General features: G+C 35.2%; 4 protein-coding genes across 4 annotated transcripts; 3 read left to right on the top strand and 1 right to left on the bottom strand.

Annotated features, from left to right (window-relative positions):
• Positions 1-5,807: 5,807 nt before the first annotated feature.
• On the bottom strand, positions 5,808-6,863 carry LOC120577052 (uncharacterized). Its single transcript, XM_039827957.1, has one exon. It carries the CDS (start codon positions 6,861-6,863, stop codon positions 5,808-5,810), a length of 1,056 nt encoding a protein of 351 aa, XP_039683891.1.
• A 2,025-nt stretch (positions 6,864-8,888) lies between these two features.
• Positions 8,889-10,019, top strand: LOC25498534 (L-type lectin-domain containing receptor kinase IV.2). Its single transcript, XM_039827956.1, has 3 exons — positions 8,889-8,892; positions 9,151-9,278; positions 9,477-10,019. The coding sequence occupies exons 1-3, from the start codon at positions 8,889-8,891 to the stop codon at positions 10,017-10,019; spliced, it is 675 nt and encodes a 224-aa protein (XP_039683890.1).
• A 5,399-nt stretch (positions 10,020-15,418) lies between these two features.
• Positions 15,419-17,574, top strand: LOC25498532 (L-type lectin-domain containing receptor kinase IV.1). Its single transcript, XM_013593459.3, has one exon. It carries the CDS (start codon positions 15,426-15,428, stop codon positions 17,439-17,441), a length of 2,016 nt encoding a protein of 671 aa, XP_013448913.2. The 5' UTR covers positions 15,419-15,425; the 3' UTR covers positions 17,442-17,574.
• A 3,226-nt stretch (positions 17,575-20,800) lies between these two features.
• LOC25498530 (L-type lectin-domain containing receptor kinase IV.1) lies at positions 20,801-22,857 on the top strand. The gene has a single exon (XM_013593457.3). It carries the CDS (start codon positions 20,809-20,811, stop codon positions 22,816-22,818), a length of 2,010 nt encoding a protein of 669 aa, XP_013448911.1. The 5' UTR covers positions 20,801-20,808; the 3' UTR covers positions 22,819-22,857.
• The last annotated feature ends 506 nt before the right edge of the window (positions 22,858-23,363 follow it).

Below are 23,363 nucleotides of genomic sequence, written 5' to 3'. Positions count from 1 at the left end.
TCTTTCAACTGAGCGATGCATGCTGTATTATCTTCGTAAATTATTGTTGCATCCATTCTTTTGGAGGATAAACCACAATTCTTTTGGATGTGCTGAATCATGGATCTTAACCAAACACATTCTCTACTTGCCTCATGTAATGCTAAAAGTTCCGCGTGATTTGATGATGTTGCTGTTATTGTCTGTTTCACAGATCTCCATGAAATTGCTGTATTTCCACTTGTAAACAAATAACCTGTTTGTGATCTACCATGATGAGGATCTGATAAATAACCTGCATCTGCATAACCAATTAATTCTAGTTTGGGTACTTTAGGATAAAACAAACCCATATCCATTGTACCTCGAAGATAACGAAGTACATGCTTGACCCCATTCCAATGTCTTTGTGTAGGTGAAGAACTGTATCTTGATAATAGGTTAACAGAAAATGATATATCTGGACGCGTATAATTAGCAAGGTACATTAATGCTCCTATTGCACTAAGATATGGTACTTCAGGACCAAGTAGTTCTTCACCTTCTTCTCGAGGTCTGAAAGGATCTTTCTCCACATCTAGTGATCTAACAACCATTGGAGTAGGTAATGGATGAGATTTGTCCATGTAGAAACGTTTTAACACTTTTGCTATGTAGGTTTCTTGATGCAGAAAAATTCCATTATTTAAATGTTCGATTTGTAATCCGAGACAAAACTTTGTCTTTCCCAAATCTTTCATTTCGAATTCTTTCTTTAGGCAATCTATGGCTTTTGGAAGCTCTTCGGGAGTCCCAATAATGTTTATGTCATCAACATAGACAGCAATTATAGCAAATTCATTTTCAGATCTTTTCATAAAAATACATGGACAAACAGAGTCATTTTTGTATCCCTCCTTTAGCAAATATTCACTAAGGCGATTATACCACATGCGTCCAGATTGTTTTAGCCCATAGAGAGACTTATTTAATTTTATGGAGTAGTCTTCCCTAGATCCTGAACTATTTGTATCAGGTAAGTTAAATCCTTCAGGGATCTTCATGTAGATGTCACTATCAAGTGAGCCATACAAGTAGGCAGTAACCACATCCATCATATGCAAATTTAGCCCTTCATAAGCTATAAGACTAATTAAGTATCTAAAAGTAGTTGCGTCAACTACAGGTGAATATGTCTCATTAAAGTCAATCCCAGGTCTTTGCGAAAATCCTTGAGCAACGAGTCTTGCTTTATATCTTGCAATTTCACCATTTTCATTACGTTTACGCACAAACACCCATTTATACCCAACTGGTTTCACTCCTTTAGGTGTTCGGACGACAGGTCCAAAGACTTTTCTCTTGTTGAGCGAGTATAATTCTGCTTTAATTGCATCTTTCCATTTTGGCCAATTCTCGCTTTGTTTACAATCTTTAATAGACCTTGGTTCATGATCCTCGTTATCATTCATTACATTTAGCGCTATATTATATGCAAAAATATCGTCAACGTTGACTTCATGTCGGTTCCATTGTATTCCATTAGTGACATAATTTATTGAGATCTCTTGATTTTCATGTATGTCAGGTACCTGATCAGCTTCTTCTGGAACTGAAATATTGATTATGTCAGAAGGGTCTGTTGAAGTTTCTATATCCTCATTTGGGCCGTCTTTTCTTTTAGCTCCTTTTCTTGCACGAGGATTTTTATCTTTGGAACCGATTGGTCTGCCACGCTTCATGCGTGGTTGAGACTCGTTTGCAATATGAGATAGTCCGACAGGAACATTCAATTTTATTGGAGCATTAGCAGCTGGTATGTATGATTTAGTCACACTTTTTGGATCAGTGAATGCATTTGGCAGTTGGTTTGCTAAACTTTGCAAATGAATTATCTTTTGAACTTCCAGTTCACATTGTTTAGTTCGAGGATCAAGATGAGACAATGAAGGTTCATTCCAACTGATCTCCTTTTTCAGCTGCATTTTCTCTCCCCCTAATGTTGGGAAATTTGATTCATCAAAGTGACAATCAGCAAATCGAGCTGTAAATAAATCTCCTGTCGTGGGTTCGAGATACTTTATAATAGATGGAGATTCATATCCAACATATATTCCCAACCTTCTTTGAGGACCCATCTTAGTGCGTTGTGGTGGAGAAATTGGAACATACACCGCACATCCAAATATTCGCAGATGGGAAATATTAGGTTCTTGACCAAAAACCAATTTCAAAGGGGAAGAGTCATGATAACTGGTTGGCCGGATGCGAATCAATGTTGCAGCATGCAGAATTGCATGTCCCCAAGTGGAAATTGGGAGTTTACATCTCATGAGAAGTGGTCTTGCAATTAACTGTATACGCTTAATAAATGATTCTGCAAGTCCATTTTGTGTATGAACATGTGCTACAGGATGTTCAATGTCAATTCCAATGGACATGCAATAATCATTGAATGTTTGAGATGAAAACTCAGCAGCATTATCAAGACGTATTTTCTTTACAGGATAATCAGGGAAGTGAGCTCTTATTCTAATTAATTGAGCTAGCAATCTCGCAAACGCCTGGTTGCGAGTTGACAATAAACAAACGTGTGACCATCTTGTTGATGCGTCGATTAAAACCATAAAATATCTAAATGGTCCGCACGGTGGGTGTATTGGCCCACAAATATCACCATGTATGCGTTCTAAAAAATTTAGAGATTCACTTCCAATTTTTGTTGGTGATGGTCGAGTTATTAACTTCCTTTGTGAACAAGAAGTGCATGAAAATTTATTAGATTGAAGAATCTCCCGGCTCTTCAATTGATGACCACTGTAACACCCCGTTTCCCAAAAATCCATTAATTAATAATTCATGCATCAGAGTAATTCCCAAACGGGCATGTCACACTACATTTTCAAAATTTCTTAAATAGAATATAAAATCTATTTAATAAACATCCTTCAAGTCATTATTAAATTTGCAGCGGAAAATTTGCATCAAAACAACGATAGCAATAGTTTAAATCTCCATAATTAAATCTTTGGCATAGAGCCTTATCAACATAAATTCAACAACCATAGGGCTACGTCAGCAATATTCAAATTTGATACATAGGAATGAAAAACAATAAGAAAATCCCATCCCGTACGTATCAGAGCCCTAGACACTTTGAGCCACCACTTCTAATAAACTTCAATACCTGCAAGTTACCCATACGAAGGGCAACAATTCCAAGCAGAAGGGGTGAGATTCACAAACAATAATAATAGATATATAAATCATCAACTTAATTAAATAACGTAATAAGCAACATATAAGTCAACAATAATATTCATACTTCTTCGACTTTAATAACTCTTACTAAATCAACCAACAACGACAACAACAACTCGACCACAACACAACCTACAACAACGACAATATCACCATCAACGACAACGACAACATCATCCACTACATCAACGACAACGAACGACAGGGTACTATTTTCAACTCAATGAATGACTAAGCATTCCGAGGCATAAGCCCCCAACAATTTGAATGATGAACATTCCAGGGCATGAGCCCTCAACAGATTGAATGATTAACATTCCAGGGCATGAGCCCTCAACAGATTGAATGACAAGGCATTCCAGGGCATAAGCCCTCAACGGTTGAATGACGAGCATTCCAGGGCATGAGCCCTCAACAGATTGAATGACAAGGCATTCCAGGGCATGAGCCCTCAACAGTTTCCTAATCATGAAAGGACTCCACTTGTGTATATCAGCATACAACTTAACTACGACAAAGACAACATAGGCAACAACAACGACAACGACTGTGCATAATAACTTATGACTTACTCCCCAACTTGGTCAACATCAACAATCTATGACTCCGTTACTTAGAACGACAACTTGCAACCTTACAACCTGAACCAACATCTTGTATAATCCAATTGAATGCATGTATGCATACACCAACAATCAGCAGCAAATCATATTCAATCAACAGCAACATATAATAACAAGCAGCGAGACAACAATAATAATAATCATCATATACAATAAGTAGGACTCATATCAACATCTTTCATATTATATAACTATCCCCTCGTTGTTCATCAACCTAAGTCGACGTCATTAAACATTATAAACATCCTCTCTGAATCTCCGTATAATCAAGAATAACTTCTCCCCTACCTCATGGGTCTACTCATATCATCACGTGCGACAAATGATCGCCAAATCCTAAACAAGGCTTCTGAAATGGGACAACTCGCGAGGCGAGAGGCTCTACTCGCCATGGCGAGTTAGGGTAAATTACTCACCATTCCATTCTGACACCATTCCAAGTTCAATCTCATTCTAAAACTTTGCCTAATCATTAAGGTATATGTTCAGGCCCTCATAAACACCCAAGGTTAAACTCACAGCTCAAAAACACGAAATCTTGCAAGCTCTCTGCCCACACTCGCCACGGCGAGTAAACTTGCTCGCTATGGCGAGCTGCGAAATGCAACTCGCGAGGCGACCACTCCTGCTCGCGAGGCGAGCGATGATCTTCATCACTCGCTATGGCGAGGTTCATCACTCGGGAGGCGAGCGATGAATAACAGTACGGCCAGGTTACAGTTTTTCTCAAAAATTCACCCAAACCCATTGTTCTAACCTTAAAACTGATTCTAAACATCAATATATGAAACATTTAAGGTCTGTTCATCATTTCTACATCAATTCACCCTAATTCCATCATTTAATCATCAATTCTCTCCTTAACCCTAATTCCCAATTCTCCAAATTTATTCATAATCTTTATTAAACAGAATCAGAATTATATAAACTAAAATCATTGCAAGTTAGCCTCACCCTTACCTTAGATAATCGAAATCGCAGCCCTTCTTGGTTCTCTTCCCTTTCCTTGACTCTTCTCTTTTTTCTCTGTTGTACGTGAAAACTGCCTCTCCCTTCTATTTTCTATTTCTTAATAAATATAACCTCTCAATATTCACTTTACTCCCCCTAAGTTTACTTAATTCTCGTAAAACCCCCAAACTCCAATTAAATCCTATTTCTCACTTATTCTATTAAATAATAAAATAGTCATTTAATGAAATATACCACACCACAAAATCAACGTAAATCATTTAAAAATCATATAAAAAGACTTTAAATAACTAAAAATAATTAAATAAAATTGGGGCGTTACAACCACATGAATGTTCAATTATTTTTCGCATCATTATAGATCCGGGATGGCCCAACCGTTCATGCCAAACCACAAAATTATCATGATTTGTAAACTTCTGGTTTACAATTACATTTGCTTCAATTGTACTAATGTAGGTGTAGTACAATCCAGAGGAAAAAGTAGGTAGTTTTTCCAATACACATTTTCTATCTAAGTCATGTTTTGTGATGCAAAGATATTCAACACTTACTTCGTTTCTTGTTTCGAGATGGTATCCGTTTAGGCGAATATCTTTGAAACTTAATAAATTTCTATGAGACTTAGGTGAGTACAACGCATTCTTAATATATAATTTTGTCCCTCCACATAATGATATATTAGCTCTTCCAGAGCCTTCAATTATCTTTATAGTACCAGATATGGTATTAACGGTTGATTCTCCTTTTAATAGGTAAGAAAAATATTTTTTATCTTTGAGAATTGTGTGGGTAGTTGCACTATCAGCGAGACACATTTCTCCATAGCTACTCATTCTATAAAAAAAAAGAATAAGAATGATAAGAAATTGTTTAAACGACGAGGAAATAACTTTTATTGTCAATAATATTGAGAAATTCAAAGACACACTTAACATGGAGAAATTCAAAACTTTCTAAAACATAAGACTTTATTACTATCATAAAAAAAAACTACTTCTTCACGGTTCCATCTCCAATAAGGTGATCAATTTTTCCATTTGGATCTTCAAAGAAATCACCAATATCCAAAGGAGTAGTATCCAGGTCACCATAAATATCATAATCAGCATCATCACCATCATTATAAGCATAATGAGTTTCAACCTTTTTTCCTTTGTTTTTCAGTGATTGCTGATAAAGGTCAACCAAATGCTTTGGAGTACGACATGTACGAGACCAATGACCTTTGCCACCACATCGATAGCATATATTTTCATTTGTTTTGCTATTTTGTCCACCTTTTTCCTTTTCAATCTTTTCATTATTTTTCCACTTCTGGTGGAAAAATGGGGTTTTGAATTTTCCATTAGGATTGTGGACATGACCACGACCACGACCATGACCACGACCACGACCACGACCGCGACCGCGACCACGAGCTTCTCCAAAATGGTTGTGTTGTGATGCATTCGCTTCAGGGAATGGAGCTACACCAGCAGGGCGAGCTTCATGATTTTTCATTAGAAGCTCATTGTTTTGTTCAGCAACCAAAAGACAAGAAATTAAATCAGAGTATTTTTGAAACCCCTTTTCACGGTATTGCTGCTGCAGGAGCATGTTGGATGCATGAAAGGTTGAAAATGTTTTTTCTAACAGATCTGCATCTGTTACCTTTTCACCACACAATTCTAATTGAGAAGTAATTTTGTATACTTCAGAATTATAGGCAGTTACAGATTTATAGTCCTGTAAGCGCAAATGCATCCAATCATACCTAACTTTTGGGAGGATAATGGCTTTCAAGTGCTCGTATCTATCTTTTAGTTTATTCCAGAGCACAAGTGGATCTTTCACAGTGAGGTATTCATTCTTAAGTGCTTCATTAATATGGTGACGAAGGAATATCAATGCTTTTGCTTTTTGTTGTTCGGATGCCTTATTTCCTTCTTTTATGGCATCTGCATTTCCTTCAGCAGCTAAGTACATTTCAGCATCTACGGCCCAAGTCAAATAGTTGTGTCCAGAAATTTTTAGGACCTCAAAATGAAGTTTTGACAGATTTGACATTCTTACTATCATCAAATTATAAAATTAATCAAGTTAGATAAAATATAACAGAGTTAGAAAAAAAATAGAAGAAACTATTATGTAGATTGATCATGTGAAAAATAATTAAGACATAACTAATAAAACATTAAGGAGCATGACTATTATGAAATATAAAAACTTAATTTGTTTCGTAAAATAGAATTTATTTTGATAGACAATTTTCCGGAAAAGATAGGCTTTAAGAAAATTCCCTCCGTCCTAGATTGACCAGACTGTGGAATGAAAAAGAATGCTATTCAATCTGTGTTATATAACTATGCAAAAAAAATTGTGTTATATTTTTTTCAGCCATGGTTTTGTAAAAAAAAATGTTGATTTGTTCCTAAATATGTGTTGCAGTGGGTGTCTATATTTGTTCCATAAATTTGTATGCTAAGTACGTGTAATAGTATGCTGATTTGTTTCATAAAAAAAATTGTATGCTAATTTGTTCCTATCATTAATTACTAGTGATAAACACTTCTTGAGTTAATATTAATTTATTTATAAGATAATTACTACAAAATAAATGATGCAATTTCTAACGTGATAAATGCAACACATGAATACTACGTGTCCTTCTTTTATAAATGAGAAGTATAATTCTCATAATTAGTTGATAAAATGATACACGTTATAACGTTATTGTCTCATGCTTATCCAAAAGAAAAATATCAAGTTTGTTACTGATATTATTATACAAGAATTCAATTACTCATGCAACCTGCATACTTTAATAACCATTATATTTTACCATGGCAGTTGTTTATGCATATACAAATGTTATTCAACAAAAAAAAATGCACAAATATAATCAAGGACAATCGTACGACAATCATAATTAAAATGGTAGTACTTTTGCAATCCTTCAGGGATTAAATATTTGAGTTCAGCAAGAACTATCTACTAAGTTTGATAAATTATTTGTGTAATCCTTCAGGGATGCATTAATGTTGAATTCATCAGAAATTCATAAAATAATTTAAAAAAATGATTTTTAAGTGATCCTTCGGGGATGCACTAGTACTACTGTTGCATTCTACATGAACTCATTAAGAAACTTTTATATGTGCAATCCTTCATGGATGCATTCGTACTGTTTTTGAATTCTTCAGGAATTCATTAAAAAATTTTGTATGTGCAATCCTTCCGGGATGCATTAGTATTGGATTCTTCAAGAATTCATTAGAGTTTCTTTATTTACTTTTAAGTGGTCCTTCAAGGATTGAATTCATAAAATAAATAAACATTATATAATTTGCAAAAAAACAATGATTTGTATCTATTAGGTCCTGATTCCAATTGATGGAATTGTAACAGTGACCTAAAATCATCGATACAAGAGTACAATTATCACTGTATATGAATTATAACAACAATTAAATAGGCACATAGATATATAATCCTTGTCGAACACCAATTTCTAATGATCCTGTTCCTAATGAATCACGTATATACACGAGGACATTATAGCCAAGGAAAAAAAATGAATTAGTGAAATATATTGTATATTAATACCTTTTCAGTGATTAGAGCGTGCTGATAACGTGTTATGAATATAAGTAAATAGAGACAGTAATAGAGAGAATGAGAAGAAGAGAGAAATATTCTTATTCACTGATGTGTGTATCAATGTTACAAATGAGCTCTATTTATAGGGAAATAGAGTAGCTAATGAACTAAGCCCAAAACCTAGTAGTATGGCCCACTAACACATTTGCTATTTGGACATCCAATATTAATATTTATAACAGTTTATATATTGTCCAAACATATATTTGTATTTACATGCACTCATATGTTTTATTAATAATTTGTCAAAAATATATATGTTAATAATAAGTGATAAATATGGGTCCCGTGTAAAAACTAACATTAATATTCATAATTTGTCAAAACAAATATATTTTATTAATAAATGATAAATATGAGTTCCGTGTAAAAACTAACATTAATATTACTAATTTGTCAAAAACAAATATATTTTATTAATAAGTGATAAATATGGGTCCTGTAAAAACTTTCTTTTATTTTAATATTGAATTTCTATAAAATCTTCTATTATTTTACATGCAAACATTTGTTAAAAATACTCGAACCGTTCCCATTTTGAATCTTACGTGTTTATATATGCGAGTATAAAAAGATACTAATTATCTAGTAAAAATACCTCTCAAAGTTTAGATCGAAAATTTGTTCATTCACTCTGACGGGATAAATGCATCGTATTTCATCATATGTCTCTCTTTTCTCTCTTATTCAACAGTCACCAAGGCCAACAACTTCAACTTCTTTAAGCCCTATAGTCTTAAAGTATTCATTTCTCAGACAGAATATGATGATAAAAATGGCCAATTCAAGAACTTGACCCTTTTCTCTGGCTATCCTATGCAGGTATGGATAGAATATGATGGTGAAAATAAAAAGATTGATGTTACTTTAGCTCCAATTAATGTTGTTAAACCAAAACAACCTTTGTTTTCATTGACCAGAGATCTTCCTCCAATTTTGAACAATAGTATGTATGTTGGATTCTCATCAGCTACTGGTTCAGTTTTCACTTCTCATTATATTCTTGGTTGAAGTTTTAAGCTTAATGGTCAAGCTCAAAATCTTGTAATTTCTGAACTTCCTAAACTACGAAGATTTGGTGAGAAAAAAGAGTCCAAATTTTTAACTGTTGGGTTGCCATGGGTTTTCCTAAGTTTGGTATTCATGATATCTTTAGGGGTTATGTATTATATCAAATTGAAGAAGTTTGATGAGGTTCTTGAAGATTGGGAACATGAATATGGCCCACATAGATTTAAGTTCAAAGATCTATACTTTGCTACAAAGGGTTTCAGGGAAAACGAGCTACTGGGAGTTGGTGGATTTGGTAGAGTCTACAAAGGTGTCATACCAAGTTCCAAAATTGAGGTTGCTGTGAAAAGGGTCTCTCATGAATCAAGACAAGGGATGAGGGAATTCGTGTCGGAAATTGTTAGTATCGGTCGTCTTCGGCACAAGAATCTTGTTCAACTTCATGGCTATTACAGGCGAAAAAGCGAGTTACTTTTGATTTATGATTACATGCCGAATGGAAGTTTAGACAATTATCTACATAACCCACCAAAAGTGTTACTCCAACATTAGTGCACCCTCTACCTCCTTGTGTTGCTCCGCCATCGCCAAGTGTGGTAAATGATGAAGGATTTTTCCATCTCATAAAACTATTTACACGTGAGTATAATAGGATCGTGTCCATAGAGAGTTGTGTATTTCATAAGCATTTTCATAATATTTGTCACGTTAAGTGTTTGGGTATAAATTGTTTGTTTGTGTAAAACTATTTTCCTATTCGACATAAAAGTCAAACGAGAAGAGATAGGGCTATTTCGCTTGCGGTCAAAGACATCAACCAAGCGTAACAGATGCAATCTCTCGATCGATTAACGGATTCTAGCTTTTTAAACTATATTATCACAATCACTCGACAATATCATTCGTGTCCAAATGATATCGTTATTTCTAAGGGATCGTTTAAACATCGATTTCCCAAACATTTAAACGATCACGAAGTCGATTGGATAATTTAATCGACGATTTCCCAACCGATTAATTTACCCAAAAGCATTAAGTCCTAGATTAAAATTGATTATCAAATATTAACATCCATGTCTAGAGTGATAACTTAAGATAGATTGTTTTTTTTTTTGAACAAGCAAAAATGGAATATATTAAAACCTCAAAGAGATCAATCAAGCACAAGGTGTGCTAGACAAATCTCAACAGTATACAACTACAAAAACAACAATGAATCCAACTGAACAAACTAGCCAATGCCCAAACAAACAAAAGGGCTTGAACACCACATATGAAAATTATTACGAATAGAAATATTAGTAGCCTTCATCCACCAAAAGGATTGCACTTTGATTTTCTCTACCAATTGGTGAACAGTGTGTTCCCTATTTTTGAAGACCCTGCTGTTTCTTTCATTCCACAGAACCCACATAGAACACAACCAAATAAGTTGCATGAAAGTACGTATAGAACGAGATGGACCTGCGGAATACACGAACTGATAAAAATGATCTAACAAACAGAAGGGCTCGGCGGTAGCTATCCCTAGCCAAGACCGAATGTGCCCCCACAAGGCATCAAAGAACGAACAAAAGCAAAACAAATGAAGCGCAGTCTCAAAGTCACCGCAACCAATCACACAAAACTGATTATCATGAGAAATAACACCACGCACGGACAAGTTGTCCTTCGTCGGTAGTCTATTACGTAGGAGTCTCCACGCAAAAATAGATACCTTCAAGGGAACCTGTTTATGCCAAATTAAATCCGATAGAACATCTGATGCTTGGACCGGTTGACTGGTGAGCATTCGGTACACACCGCTAACTGAGTAACCATTCGACGGATCAAGTCTCCACGTCCAACGATCAGTAGAATTATGCTGCAAGAAAATGTCAGACAATAAAATCCTACACTCCCCTAACAACTCCTCCTCCCAGGCCCACAACCTCCTACGCCATTGCCACGCCTCCCCCCCTTCGTTCCAACCTAATGCAAACATATCTGCCACCGAAATAGATTTATTGACGGCTAAGTCGAACAACCGCCTAAACCGAACACACAAAGGCACACCACTCACCCACGGATCCAACCAAAACGCCGTATCAACCCCATCACCCACCTTACGCTCAACATTGTCCCTAAACCACCCTTCACCTACTTCACCTAACCCATCACGAATACCTGCTACCTCCTTCCACCACAAAGAAACACTCCGGCCCCCAACCGCCAACCTCCTGTCCTCCTCACCATAACGCGCTACCAACACCCTATACCACATACTACCCTTATCGACTAATAACCTCCAACACCACTTGCCTAACAGAGAAACATTAAACTCCCTCAACCTCCTCACCCCCAAACCACCATTAAATTTGCTAGCACAAATATTGTTCCAACTAACCCATGAAATTTTCCTATGATCCTCACACCCACCCCAAAAGAATTTTATAAACAAAGATTCAAGGGTAGAAAGTATACCTGATGGAGCTCTGAAGAAGGAAAGTGCATAGACAGGAAGAGAGGACAGGACAGCCTTAAGAAGAACTAGACGACCACCAAAAGATAGGAAATTACTACGCCACCCTGATAATCTCTTTTTAACTCTATCCACCACCGGCTCCCAAAACGACAGACGCCTCGGATCACCACCAATCGAGAGACCCAAATACACAAAGGGGACCTTACCTACTTTACACCCAAGCATATTTGCTGCATCATTCAACCAAGAAACCGAAACATTAATCCCCACCAACAAACTTTTATGGAAGTTCACTTTTAATCCCGACATCGCCTCAAAAATAAGATAGATTGTTATTCTATTTCTAGATTCAAAAGTATGTGTCCATATCATTTGGAATCTCAATAAAACAATAAAAGCAAGAATAACAACAATATTGAATAAATAGCTAGAACCATACATTAAATTATCAAAAGATTACATAATAGCTTGTTTGAATACCTCAAAACCACAAGAATGGATGTAGCTACATATGTCTATGATAGCTTTGCAAATGATGAAGAAAAGATGAAGATTTCATGACAAGATCCATGATGTCTCAACAAATCTTGGCTTGAATCTACTCCTAACTACCTTGCCTTGTATTTCTCTCTCTAGAAATGCCCTAACCTCTCTCTAGAATGCAGAAAATATGAATAAAAATGTAATAATCTCCAAGAGAGAGAAGGAAAAACTATTTATATGGGCAGAATTCGTGTTAGCACGCTTACGCGTGCTCTGGTTGCTTAAGCGACCCACCAAAATATCTTTCTTAGCCCAATTGGGAGCTACCACGTGTGCCTTATCCATATGAAGCTGATGAACTTCGCTTAAGCGTGTGAGAAGCGAGCAGAAAGCGTGCAAATCTGGTGCTCACTGGACAATGGTCGCTTAAGCGTGCAACTATTTTCTTCATAAGCGTGGTGCAAGCGTCTGGAAAGCGAAGATCTTGATGCTCTCTGGAACTGGTTCGCTTAAGCGAACAGGAGGTCGCTTAAGCGACCATCTCTTGGTTCAAGAGGTTCTTTCTTGGTCCTTGCTTGTCATTTCCTGCATAAATTGGGTAGAATCAGGCATGTAAAGCATAAATGGTAAAAATACACTCAAATGGTAGCTTTTCCTTAGATAACTTGCAAAACAAGTCACTATTTTGCCTAAGTTAACACCTGAAATATGTTACTTTTGAGCACTTATCAGTAAATAAATATGAATTTGAGAGAGAAGAAATGGTGAAGGGTTTTCAAAAGAAGAGATGAAGCATGACAAAAGGTGTTCCTCAATGACTAGTGAGAGAAGCATCTTCTATGCCAGAGACCATTTGATTTAATTTCATTTTCATCCCTCGTTACATCTCGCCATGCCTACTGGCCTCTCCACTAGCCACATCAGCCGACAAATCATTAGTTAATGTTCCTCCATGCGTTCTTGTTGATTAGTAAATCTTTAACGTGGTCGGATTCAACTCTCACTAGCAATGTGATGACCTTTTTAGCGGATGATTAGTAAATACCTCTATAAACGTTCATTGAACCTTAATTTCTTAAGGTCTACACTGATCCTTGTGAGCCCTCAGAACCAAACTCATTTAAACTTTCGTATTAAAAAATAAACAAAAATAACAAAGTTGATAGTTTTTCATGACCTTATATGGGGTGTTCCTCATCTAAACTTTCGTTTATAAGTAAATATATATTATATAATTATATAAAGGGAAAGGATGATACGCACCCACTTTAATTTTAGAAGGTGTGCATTGGCATCATACACCTATTTGATTTGGACAAAAAATACCCCTTCTCTCTTTTTTAATTGTCATTAAACACATGTCCTTTAAAGTAATTTTCATGTCTGACCAACACCCGTATTTTCTCTCTCTCTCTCTCTCTCTCTCTCTAAAAAAAGAGGTGTGTTATTTGAACAACCAATTGAATGACAACTTTTGTGATAACCACTAATTTACAAAGGAAAGTAGATAGTGACACGGAAACCAAAACAATAGAGAGAGAAAGTAAAAAAATAATGTGAGTGTGAGAAATAAAGTTGTCACAAAATGGTTGTCAAAATATCATTTCTTCTAAAAAAAATCCCCCCCTATTACTAAATTACGGACCGTGATTCACTGCAGTCTCTTAGTCATGTTGTAAAAAAAATCTCAACCATCCAATCTATTACATGGTTTAGATTTAGGAATTCTCTAATTTCCCACCATAAGGTAACACCACATATTTAAAACCCAATTGCAATTGAATAGAGGCATGTTCTTCCCAATGTCCACCGCAACATAACACCAACATAGGTTGCCTCAACTGCAACATAAAACCACAACATTGTCCACTGCTTCATCCCTAATGGCTGTAGTTAATTTGACTGTGTGACTGTGTGTCAATCACAATCCCTAAATTACCTAGAGTTCATTCAATGTTACAATCCCTAACTGTGTGACTGTGTGGTCCATAAATGAATGAACCTTACAAATCAATTTTGTTTATATTTAAAAACGGAGGGAGTAGTATTAATATTGGGTATATTGGAGAAAAAAGTAATAAATACATCTAATAATTTATTGAGTCTTTTTTTTTTTTTTGAAGAAATTTATTTAGTCTTAATATTTAAGGACAAACAATTTTTTTAAAATAATCTTATATTTAGGGATAGAGTGAGTATGAAATTGAGTCAAAACCCACTTATATCTTTTTATCCTTCCACCACGTATTAATTCATCATTTTATTTGCAGCATAATCAATAGTAATAGGTCAAGGCCACACATTCAAGTGTGAAATTAAAAAAAAAAAAACATATACTCCCTCCAGTCACATTTATAAATAAAAAATTACTTTCTAAATTTATTGAATGTGTAATGTATTTGTCCAAATACATTAGATATTCAATGAATAAAAAACAAAAATATTTCGGAAGGAATACTTATTTTAAGAAATTAGATGACACTGATGTTTTAATTTCATATTCAATTTAGCATCAAACACTTAATAATGTGAACATTGAAAAACATTTGGAAAGAAAATTGGTGGTTCAAATGTGTAACACATTCTTTTCAATAGACAAAATGAGACATATCTTAGTGGGTTGCACTTAGGTTGCTTTGATTTTTGTGTCATTGGTGCCTTTGTTCCTATTTCCCTCTTAACCATTCATTCTCTCTAATCTAATAATTTATTTTAATCATTGATCCATCATTCTCTCTCGTAGAAAATGAACTAAAGAAATTTAAAGACACCAAAGCCAAAGACACCCAAGTATTTTCCTTTCTTGGTAGGACTCAAATGATAAGGCTAATTTTGTAACCATGTGATGTTTCTTTTAGTAATAATAATTCCTAGCTAAGTTCCAGGACATTTCTTAGTACCTAGGACCCAAATTAGACATGCAATTTTTCCTTCACTTAGCACAAAATCTTATAAATAACAAAACATCAAACAGAACTACAGAAGCATTGTTCATTCACAAACTAATAATCATGTTCCTCAAACATGTGTTCATGTTGTTTTTTCTCGTTACATTGGTAGCAAGTGTAGACAACAGTTTCATATATAATGGATTCCAATCATCACATTTAAATCTTGATGGTATTGCTGAGTTAACCTCAAATGGCTTACTAAAACTCACCAATGATACAGAAAGAGCCAAAGGATATGCTTTCTATCCAAATCCTATAGTTTTCAAAAACACTTCCAATGAAAGTGTGTCTTCTTTCTCAACTACTTTTGTGTTTGCAATAAGACCTCAATATCCACCTTTTAGTGGCCAAGGAATTGTTTTTGTTCTTTCTCCTACAAAAGGGCTACCAAATTCACTACCAAGTCAATACCTTGGTCTCTTTAACGATTCCAACAATGGAAACAGTAACAACCATGTTTTTGGTGTTGAGCTTGACACTCGTCAAGATTTGCAGTTTGATGATATCAATGATAACCATGTTGGTATCGATATCAATTATTTGAAATCAGCTAATTCAACTCCTGCAGGATATTATAATGATCATGGTCAATTCAGGGAGTTATCCCTTTCCAATGGATTTCCTATACAGGTATGGATTGACTATGATGGAGTGAAGAAAAAGATTGATGTTACTTTAGCTCCAATGAGTGTTGGTGCTAGTAATAAACCAACACAACCTTTGTTATCATTGACCAAAGATCTTTCTTCAATTCTCAACAATAGAATGTATGTTGGATTCTCATCTTCAACAGGGTTACTTGTAGCTTCTCATTATATTCTTGGGTGGAGTTTTAAGGTTAATGGCCAAGCTCAAAACCTTGAAATATCTGAACTTCCTAAGCTAACAGTATTTGCTGAGGTAAAAAAGTCTAAATTTTTAACTGTTGGGTTGCCTTTGATTTTGCTAAGTTTGCTATTCATGATAACTTTAGGGGTTATATATTATATCAAACGGAAGATGTTTGCTGAGATTCTTGAAGATTGGGAACATGAATATGGCCCACATAGATTTAAGTTCAAAGATCTATACTTTGCCACAAAGGGGTTCAGGGAAAAAGGGCTACTGGGAGTTGGTGGATTTGGTAGAGTCTACAAAGGTGTGATACCGAGTTCCAAACTTGAGGTTGCTGTGAAAAGGGTGTCACACGAGTCAAGACAAGGGATGAGGGAATTTGTGTCGGAAATTGTTAGTATCGGTCGTCTTCGGCACAGGAATCTTGTTCAGCTTCATGGCTATTGCAGGCGAAAAAGCGAGTTACTTTTGGTTTATGATTACATGCCGAATGGAAGTTTAGACAACTATCTATATAACCAACCAAAAGTAAGGTTGAATTGGAGTCAAAGATATAGAATCATCAAAGGTGTTGCTTCAGGTGTGGTTTATCTTCATGAAGAATGGGAGAAAGTTGTTATCCATAGAGACATAAAAGCTAGTAATGTGTTATTAGATTCTGAATTTAATGCTAGATTGGGAGATTTTGGTCTTTCAAGGTTGTATGACCATGGTGCAGATCCTCACACAACTCATTTGGCTGGAACAATTGGTTATCTTGCTCCTGAACATATTAGAACAGGTAAGGCCACTAAATTTTCTGATATGTTTTCTTTTGGTGCATTTCTTCTTGAGGTTGCTTGTGGTAGAAGGCCTATTTCTAATGTTGGGGAAAATGAAAGTGTAATTTTGGTTGATTGTGTATTTGAGTGTTGGAAAAGAGGTGATATTCTTGAGGCAAAAGATGTAAATTTGGGGACAAATTATGTGTCTGAAGAGGTTGAGTTGGTGTTGAAACTTGGTTTGTTGTGTTCACATTCAGAACCTTTGGCTAGACCAGGTATGAGACAAGTTGTGCAGTATTTGGAGCGGGATATACCTTTGCCAGATTTGCCTTCGCTTAGTTTATCTTCTTCTGGATTAACTTTTGGGTACCAAGAATATTTTGAGGACTTTCCTTTGTCGTATCCTTCTTCCATGGACAAGACAATGTCACATACTTCTGTTTCTATTTCTGATTCACTTCTCTCTGGTGGTCGTTAGATTTTGGTTGTGGATTAAAAAGATTTGTTAAATCAAATGGAAAATCATATTTGAGTTAATAGTGTAATAGATATATACATGAGTTTTATGTAATGTTTGAGTTTTAATTTAGTCTCTTTCTCCTAATAGATACAAGGAGTTTCATTATAGTGTAATTGTAGTCTCTTTCTCTTATTGGAATTTTAATTCATTGATTAAAGTACTAATATTTTCAACACCATGAAAAATCTATCTGATGCTTCACCATAGTCACCACTTACAAGTCATAATATGCCTTAGAAATGCTATGTACGTGATAATGGATATCATTGCTTGAAGTTGCACTACAAGCAACTTCAACCTGAACCTACAACAGCAGAAGATGGTTCGATTTACAGAATCCTGCAAATACGAGCATCGATAACTGGACATATATTTGCTTCTGTATTTTCTAGGAAATCATCTAAATACATCTTAAGGTTTTTCCATAAAGCCTCGGCAAAGTTCTTTAGCTTTTCTTCTTCACTCTTTCTATTTTTTTGGGCTAGTACTTCTAGACATCCACCTATAATATTGAGCAACTAATCAATGTTTAATATACAGGGCTTGGCAGGATAAGTTATCAACACATAATTATAATCACTGTCATGGACAACGTCTAAGTTAGCAAAAATTGAACCGAGGACCTCCAACTCCTTAACCCTTAGCTGAAACCAGTTGAGGTACTCAACCCTCGACCAACAAATACAGTGATAAAATTTAAATTTTCCATTCATCAGATAGCATCAACATATTAACTAATGTAGCCATCAAGAATTTTTAGGTAAGTACCACCTAGCACAGGCACATCATATAACATAAAACGAAAGAGCGAATAACCTATTTCAGTCTAAAAATAGTATTGGTCACGACATCGTGCAATTTAGCCCCTAAAATTAACATATTCTAAAATGATCATTGAAATTGAAAATTTTCAATCACATTAGTCTCTTCAAGACAATTTCAAGGACTATATCGACCGACCCAAAAGGACTAACATTACAAATTTCAACCCCTGTAATTTTATAGACTTAAATGGTGATTCACTCTAAATGAAATATAACATTTATTGAGCCATATCTGAAATGCAGTTGGCTCTAAAGAATGCCTTAGTGCATGTAAAACAATTAAAACACCTATAGTAGGAAAACCCACAGCCCACTTAAGCCTTTCTTCTATAGTTGCAATAACTGTTACCAGTTGATGAACACACCATTCATGAAACAGAAGTTCTGCTCGATTTAAACAAATCATTTTATTCCAACATTGATTGTGACATGCAGAATTATCACCCGTGAATGACACAATAAACCAATCATTGATTGTGGAGGATCAAAGAGTTCATCATACCTATAGCAAGAGCCAATATGTCACTTCTCTTTACAGACAGTGCAGCACCTAAAAAAGAAAGTTAGGTTTTACAATTAGTCCATTACATAGTTTTTAACCCTGAACTAAATAAACATAGAGAAAAAGTTGAGATAACTCCCATTGTAGAAAATATGGTAAGCTCATTTTAGGTGGTGTGGGCATGTGAGAAAAAGCCACATAACAACTCCCATCGTAGAAACTATGACTTGAAAAAATGGGTAAAAATTAGAGGCTGTTTCTTTGTATCAATCATTTCATATTGGATTGGAGAGTTTCTCTCTTCCCCAAACATAGGTCATTCTGAGCTTCTCTCAGATCTACATTCATGCTTTGATTATTGTGGGTTTACTTTGCTTAGTAACTAGGTATGTTACTGTTGTTGGTGTTGCTGCTGCTGCTTGAGACTACATTGGTTTTGGTTGCCATTGATATTTATCCTAACACATTTAAGTTTATTGGTGTGATTACATTTTCGAATTTACAATATTTGCGCCCAAGGTGCGGTGAATGGGTAATTGCTCAAGCGAGCACTTTTGGTTCAAAATGAAACATCAAGAAGTTCGATGTAAGCAGTGATTTTGGGCTGTGGAAGATAAAGATGCAATCAGTTTTGGCACAACTGAAATGTGCAAAAGCATTGAAGGGTGAAGTGTGGATATCAACAAACTTGACACATGCAGAGAATATATAGATGATAGACAAAGCAAAAAAACATTATTTTATGTATCAAAGATATATTAAAGGATGTCACGAAGGAAGCGACGACAACAACTATGTGGACAAAGTTGGAGGCATTATACACGACAAAGTCTTTGACTTATATATAGTTTTTGAAACAACAACCCTACTCAATTAGGATGGTGGAGAACAAACCTATCATAGAGAAATTGACAGAATTTTACAAGATACTTTTGACTGGAGAACATTGAATCAGAATTGAAGGTGATGACAAAGCTTTGCTTTTGCTATGTAAAATGCATATTTCGACATATTTATTGATCAATCTTTCTACTCTAAAGGAGAGAATTTTTAAGGAATTTAGAGGTTTAGAGTAACCTTAAAAAGTAACTTAATAACATAATTTCTGGTTCTTCTTCATTTCTTCTCCACCGCTTTATCACTCAAACCTAGATAAAGATCCAAAGAGAAAACGATAAAAAGTTTTTGGTCTTTCAAGATCTCATTATCCAAGATGTTTACAAATTGTTTTCCAACCTAAGAATATCACCCAAAAACACTTAACTCTCACCCTATAAGTTCTCTAGCTCTTTTGGAGTAGAAAGATTGTTCAACAAATGAGTGAAAAACTGCATTTTATAGCTATCAATCCTGAACAAATTACCCTGCGATTTGCCTCCATAACCCCGTGATTTGACAACACATGTGATCGATGGAACAGGCGGCTCGAAATTGCCCGACATTTTTCCATAAAGAAAAATATGAAATTTTGAGTCAAAACCAACATATATCTTTTATCCTTCAACCACGTATTCATTAATCATTTTATTTGCAGCAAAATCAATAGTAACTGCTAAAGTGCACATATTCAAGTGTGAACTTAAAAAAAAAAAAAAAACACTATACTTCTTTTAAGATAATAGACGACTTTGATGATTTAATTTCACATATTCAATTTAGCATCGAACACTTAATATGTAAACGTTGAAAAACATTCCCCCGCTACTACAGATGGAAAGAAAATGTGGTTCAAATGTGCACATTTATTCAAATGTGTAACACATTCATTTTTACTAAACTAAATGAGACATTTCTTAGTTGGACTCAGATGATAAAGGAAAATTTTAGTAACCATGTCATGTGATGTTTCTTTAAGTAATAATTCGTAGCTAAGTTATGTTACACCATGTGTAACACAAATGCACACTTGTAATTTTTTCTTCACTTAGAAAAAATCTTATAAATAATAAACATTGAACAGCAGAACTACAGAAGCATTATTCATTCACAAACTATAATCATGTTCCTCAAGCTTGTGTTTATGTTGTTTTTTCTTGTTACATTAGTAGCAAGTAAAGATAACAGTTTCATCTATAATGGTTTCCAATCATCACATTTATATCTTGATGGTATTGCTGAGTTAACCCCAGATGGCTTACTAAGACTCACCAATGATACAGAACATGAAAAAGGACATGCTTTCTATCCAAATCCTGTAGTTTTCAAAAACACTATCAGTGAAAGTGTATCTTCTTTCTCAACTACTTTTGTATTTGCCATAAGACCTCAATATCCAACTCTTAGTTCCCATGGAATTGTATTTGTTGTTTCACCTACAAAAGGGCTGCCAAATTCAAAAGCAAGTCAATATCTTGGTCTCTTTAACCAATCCAACAATGGAAACAGTAGTAACCATGTTTTCGGTGTTGAACTAGATACTCTTCTAAGTAGTGAGTTTGATGATATCAATGATAACCATATTGGTATTGATATCAATGATTTGAAATCAGCTAATTCAACTCCTGCAGGATATTATGATAGTAATGGTCAATTCAAGAATATGAGCCTTTTCAGTGGCTATCCTATGCATGTATGGATTGAATATGATGGTGAAAAGAAAAAGATTGATGCTACTTTAGCTCCAATTAATGTTGGTTTTAATGTTGTTAAACCAACACGACCTTTGTTATCATTCACCAAAGATCTTTCTCCAATTCTTAACACTAGTATGTATGTTGGATTCTCATCTTCAACAGGTTCTATTCTATCTTCTCATTATGTTCTTGGTTGGAGTTTTAAGGTTAATGGTCAAGCTCAAAACCTTGATATCTCTAAACTTCCTGAGCTAAGAACATTTGCTCCTGAGCTAAGAATACTTGACGATAAAAAAAAGTCAAAAATTTTAACTGTTGGGTTGCCTTTGAGTTTGCTAAGTTTGTTATTCATGATAACCTTAGGGATTATGTATTATATCAAATGGAAGAAGTTTGCTGAGATTCTTGAAGATTGGGAACAGGAATATGGTCCACATAGATTTAAGTTCAAAGATCTATACTTTGCTACAAAAGGTTTCGGGGAAAAGGGTCTACTAGGAGTTGGTGGATTTGGTAGAGTCTACAAAGGTGTGATACAAAGTTCCAAACTTGAGGTTGCTGTGAAAAGGGTGTCTAATGAATCAAGACAAGGGATGAGGGAATTTGTGTCGGAAATTGTCAGTATCGGTCGTCTTCGACACAGGAATCTTGTTCAACTTCATGGCTATTGCAGGCGAAAAAGGGAGTTACTTTTGGTTTATGATTACATGCCAAATGGAAGTTTAGACAACTATCTATACAAGCAACCAAAAGTGAGGTTGAATTGGAGTCAAAGATTTAGAATCATCAAAGGTGTTGCGTCAGGTGTGGTTTATCTACACGAAGAATGGGAGAAAGTTGTAATTCATCGAGACATAAAGGCTAGTAATGTGTTGTTAGATTCTGAATTTAATGCTAGGTTGGGAGATTTTGGTCTTTCAAGGTTGTATGACCATGGTGCAGATCCTCACACAACTCATTTGGTTGGAACTATTGGTTATCTTGCCCCTGAGCATATTAGAACAGGTAAGGCTACTAAATTTTCTGATGTGTTTTCTTTTGGTGCATTTCTTCTTGAGGTTGTTTGTGGTCGGAGGCCTATAGGTCGTGTGGGAGAAAATGAGAGTCTAATTCTAGTTGATTATGTGTTTGAATGTTGGAAAAGAGGTGAAATTCTTGAGGCAAAAGATGTATATTTAGGAACAAATTATGTGTCTGAAGAGGTTGAATTGGTGTTGAAACTTGGCTTGTTGTGTTTGCATTCAGAGCCTCTGGTTAGACCAAGTATGAGACAAGTTGTGCAGTATTTGGAGAGGGATATAGCTTTGCCAGATTTGTCTTCGCTTAGTTTATCTTCTTCTGGTTTAACTTTTGGGTACCAAGAATGTGTTGAAGACAAGACAATGCCATATACTTCTGTGTCTATTGCTGAGTCTGTTCTCTCTGGTGGTCGTTGATTTCAAAAGGCACGTGAAATTGATGCTTGATTGATTTGGTTTGATTTTGTAATGTGTTAGATTTTGGTAAAATGGATTAAAGAGAGTTTGTTATCTGAAAAGTGAAATCATGTTTGAGAAAATAGTTTAATAGTTACATGTAGGGCTGAGAATAGGCCAGGTCATCCGACAGGGACCTACGGCCTAGCCTATTTAAAGCATAGTTCGGCCAAGCACGGCCTAGCTCATTTAATGTAAAGGTCAGGCTCAAGCTTTTAATAAAGCTCATTTAATTAAATAGGTCAGACTAAGGCTTAGAAAAAAGTCTATTAAGCTTTTAATATATAATATATCTTCCATTATTGATATTGTTGAAGTTTTTTTTCTTCATACTCAAGCCTTCATACAATTTGGTTATTTAGTAGCAGATATATTGGTGTGATTAGACCTTGTAAGATTTCGTTATTTAGTAGTAGACCTATTCGTGTGCGTTAGGCCTTCATAAGTTTTGGCCTATTTCGTAGTAGGCTTAGAGGTGTTGCTAGGCCTTAGTGTAAAATAGACTT

Source organism: Medicago truncatula, chromosome 7 (assembly GCF_003473485.1).
Source record: "Medicago truncatula cultivar Jemalong A17 chromosome 7, MtrunA17r5.0-ANR, whole genome shotgun sequence".
Classification (NCBI taxonomy): Eukaryota; Viridiplantae; Streptophyta; class Magnoliopsida; order Fabales; family Fabaceae; genus Medicago; species Medicago truncatula.
The sequence above is the reverse complement of the archived record's forward strand: the minus strand, read 5'-3'. Positions and strand labels throughout refer to the sequence as shown.

Bases quoted from the DNA above. Each gene is read 5' to 3' on its own strand.
- LOC120577052 (XM_039827957.1), bottom strand. From the start codon at position 6,863: ATGTCAAATCTGTCAAAACTTCATTTTGAGGTCCTAAAAATTTCTGGA.
- LOC25498534 (XM_039827956.1), top strand. The intron at 9,279-9,476 runs GTATGGATAGAA...TGAAGTTTTAAG, and splicing joins TCTCTGGCTATCCTATGCAG to CTTAATGGTCAAGCTCAAAA.
- LOC25498532 (XM_013593459.3), top strand. From the start codon at position 15,426: ATGTTCCTCAAACATGTGTTCATGTTGTTTTTTCTCGTTACATTGGTA.
- LOC25498530 (XM_013593457.3), top strand. From the start codon at position 20,809: ATGTTCCTCAAGCTTGTGTTTATGTTGTTTTTTCTTGTTACATTAGTA.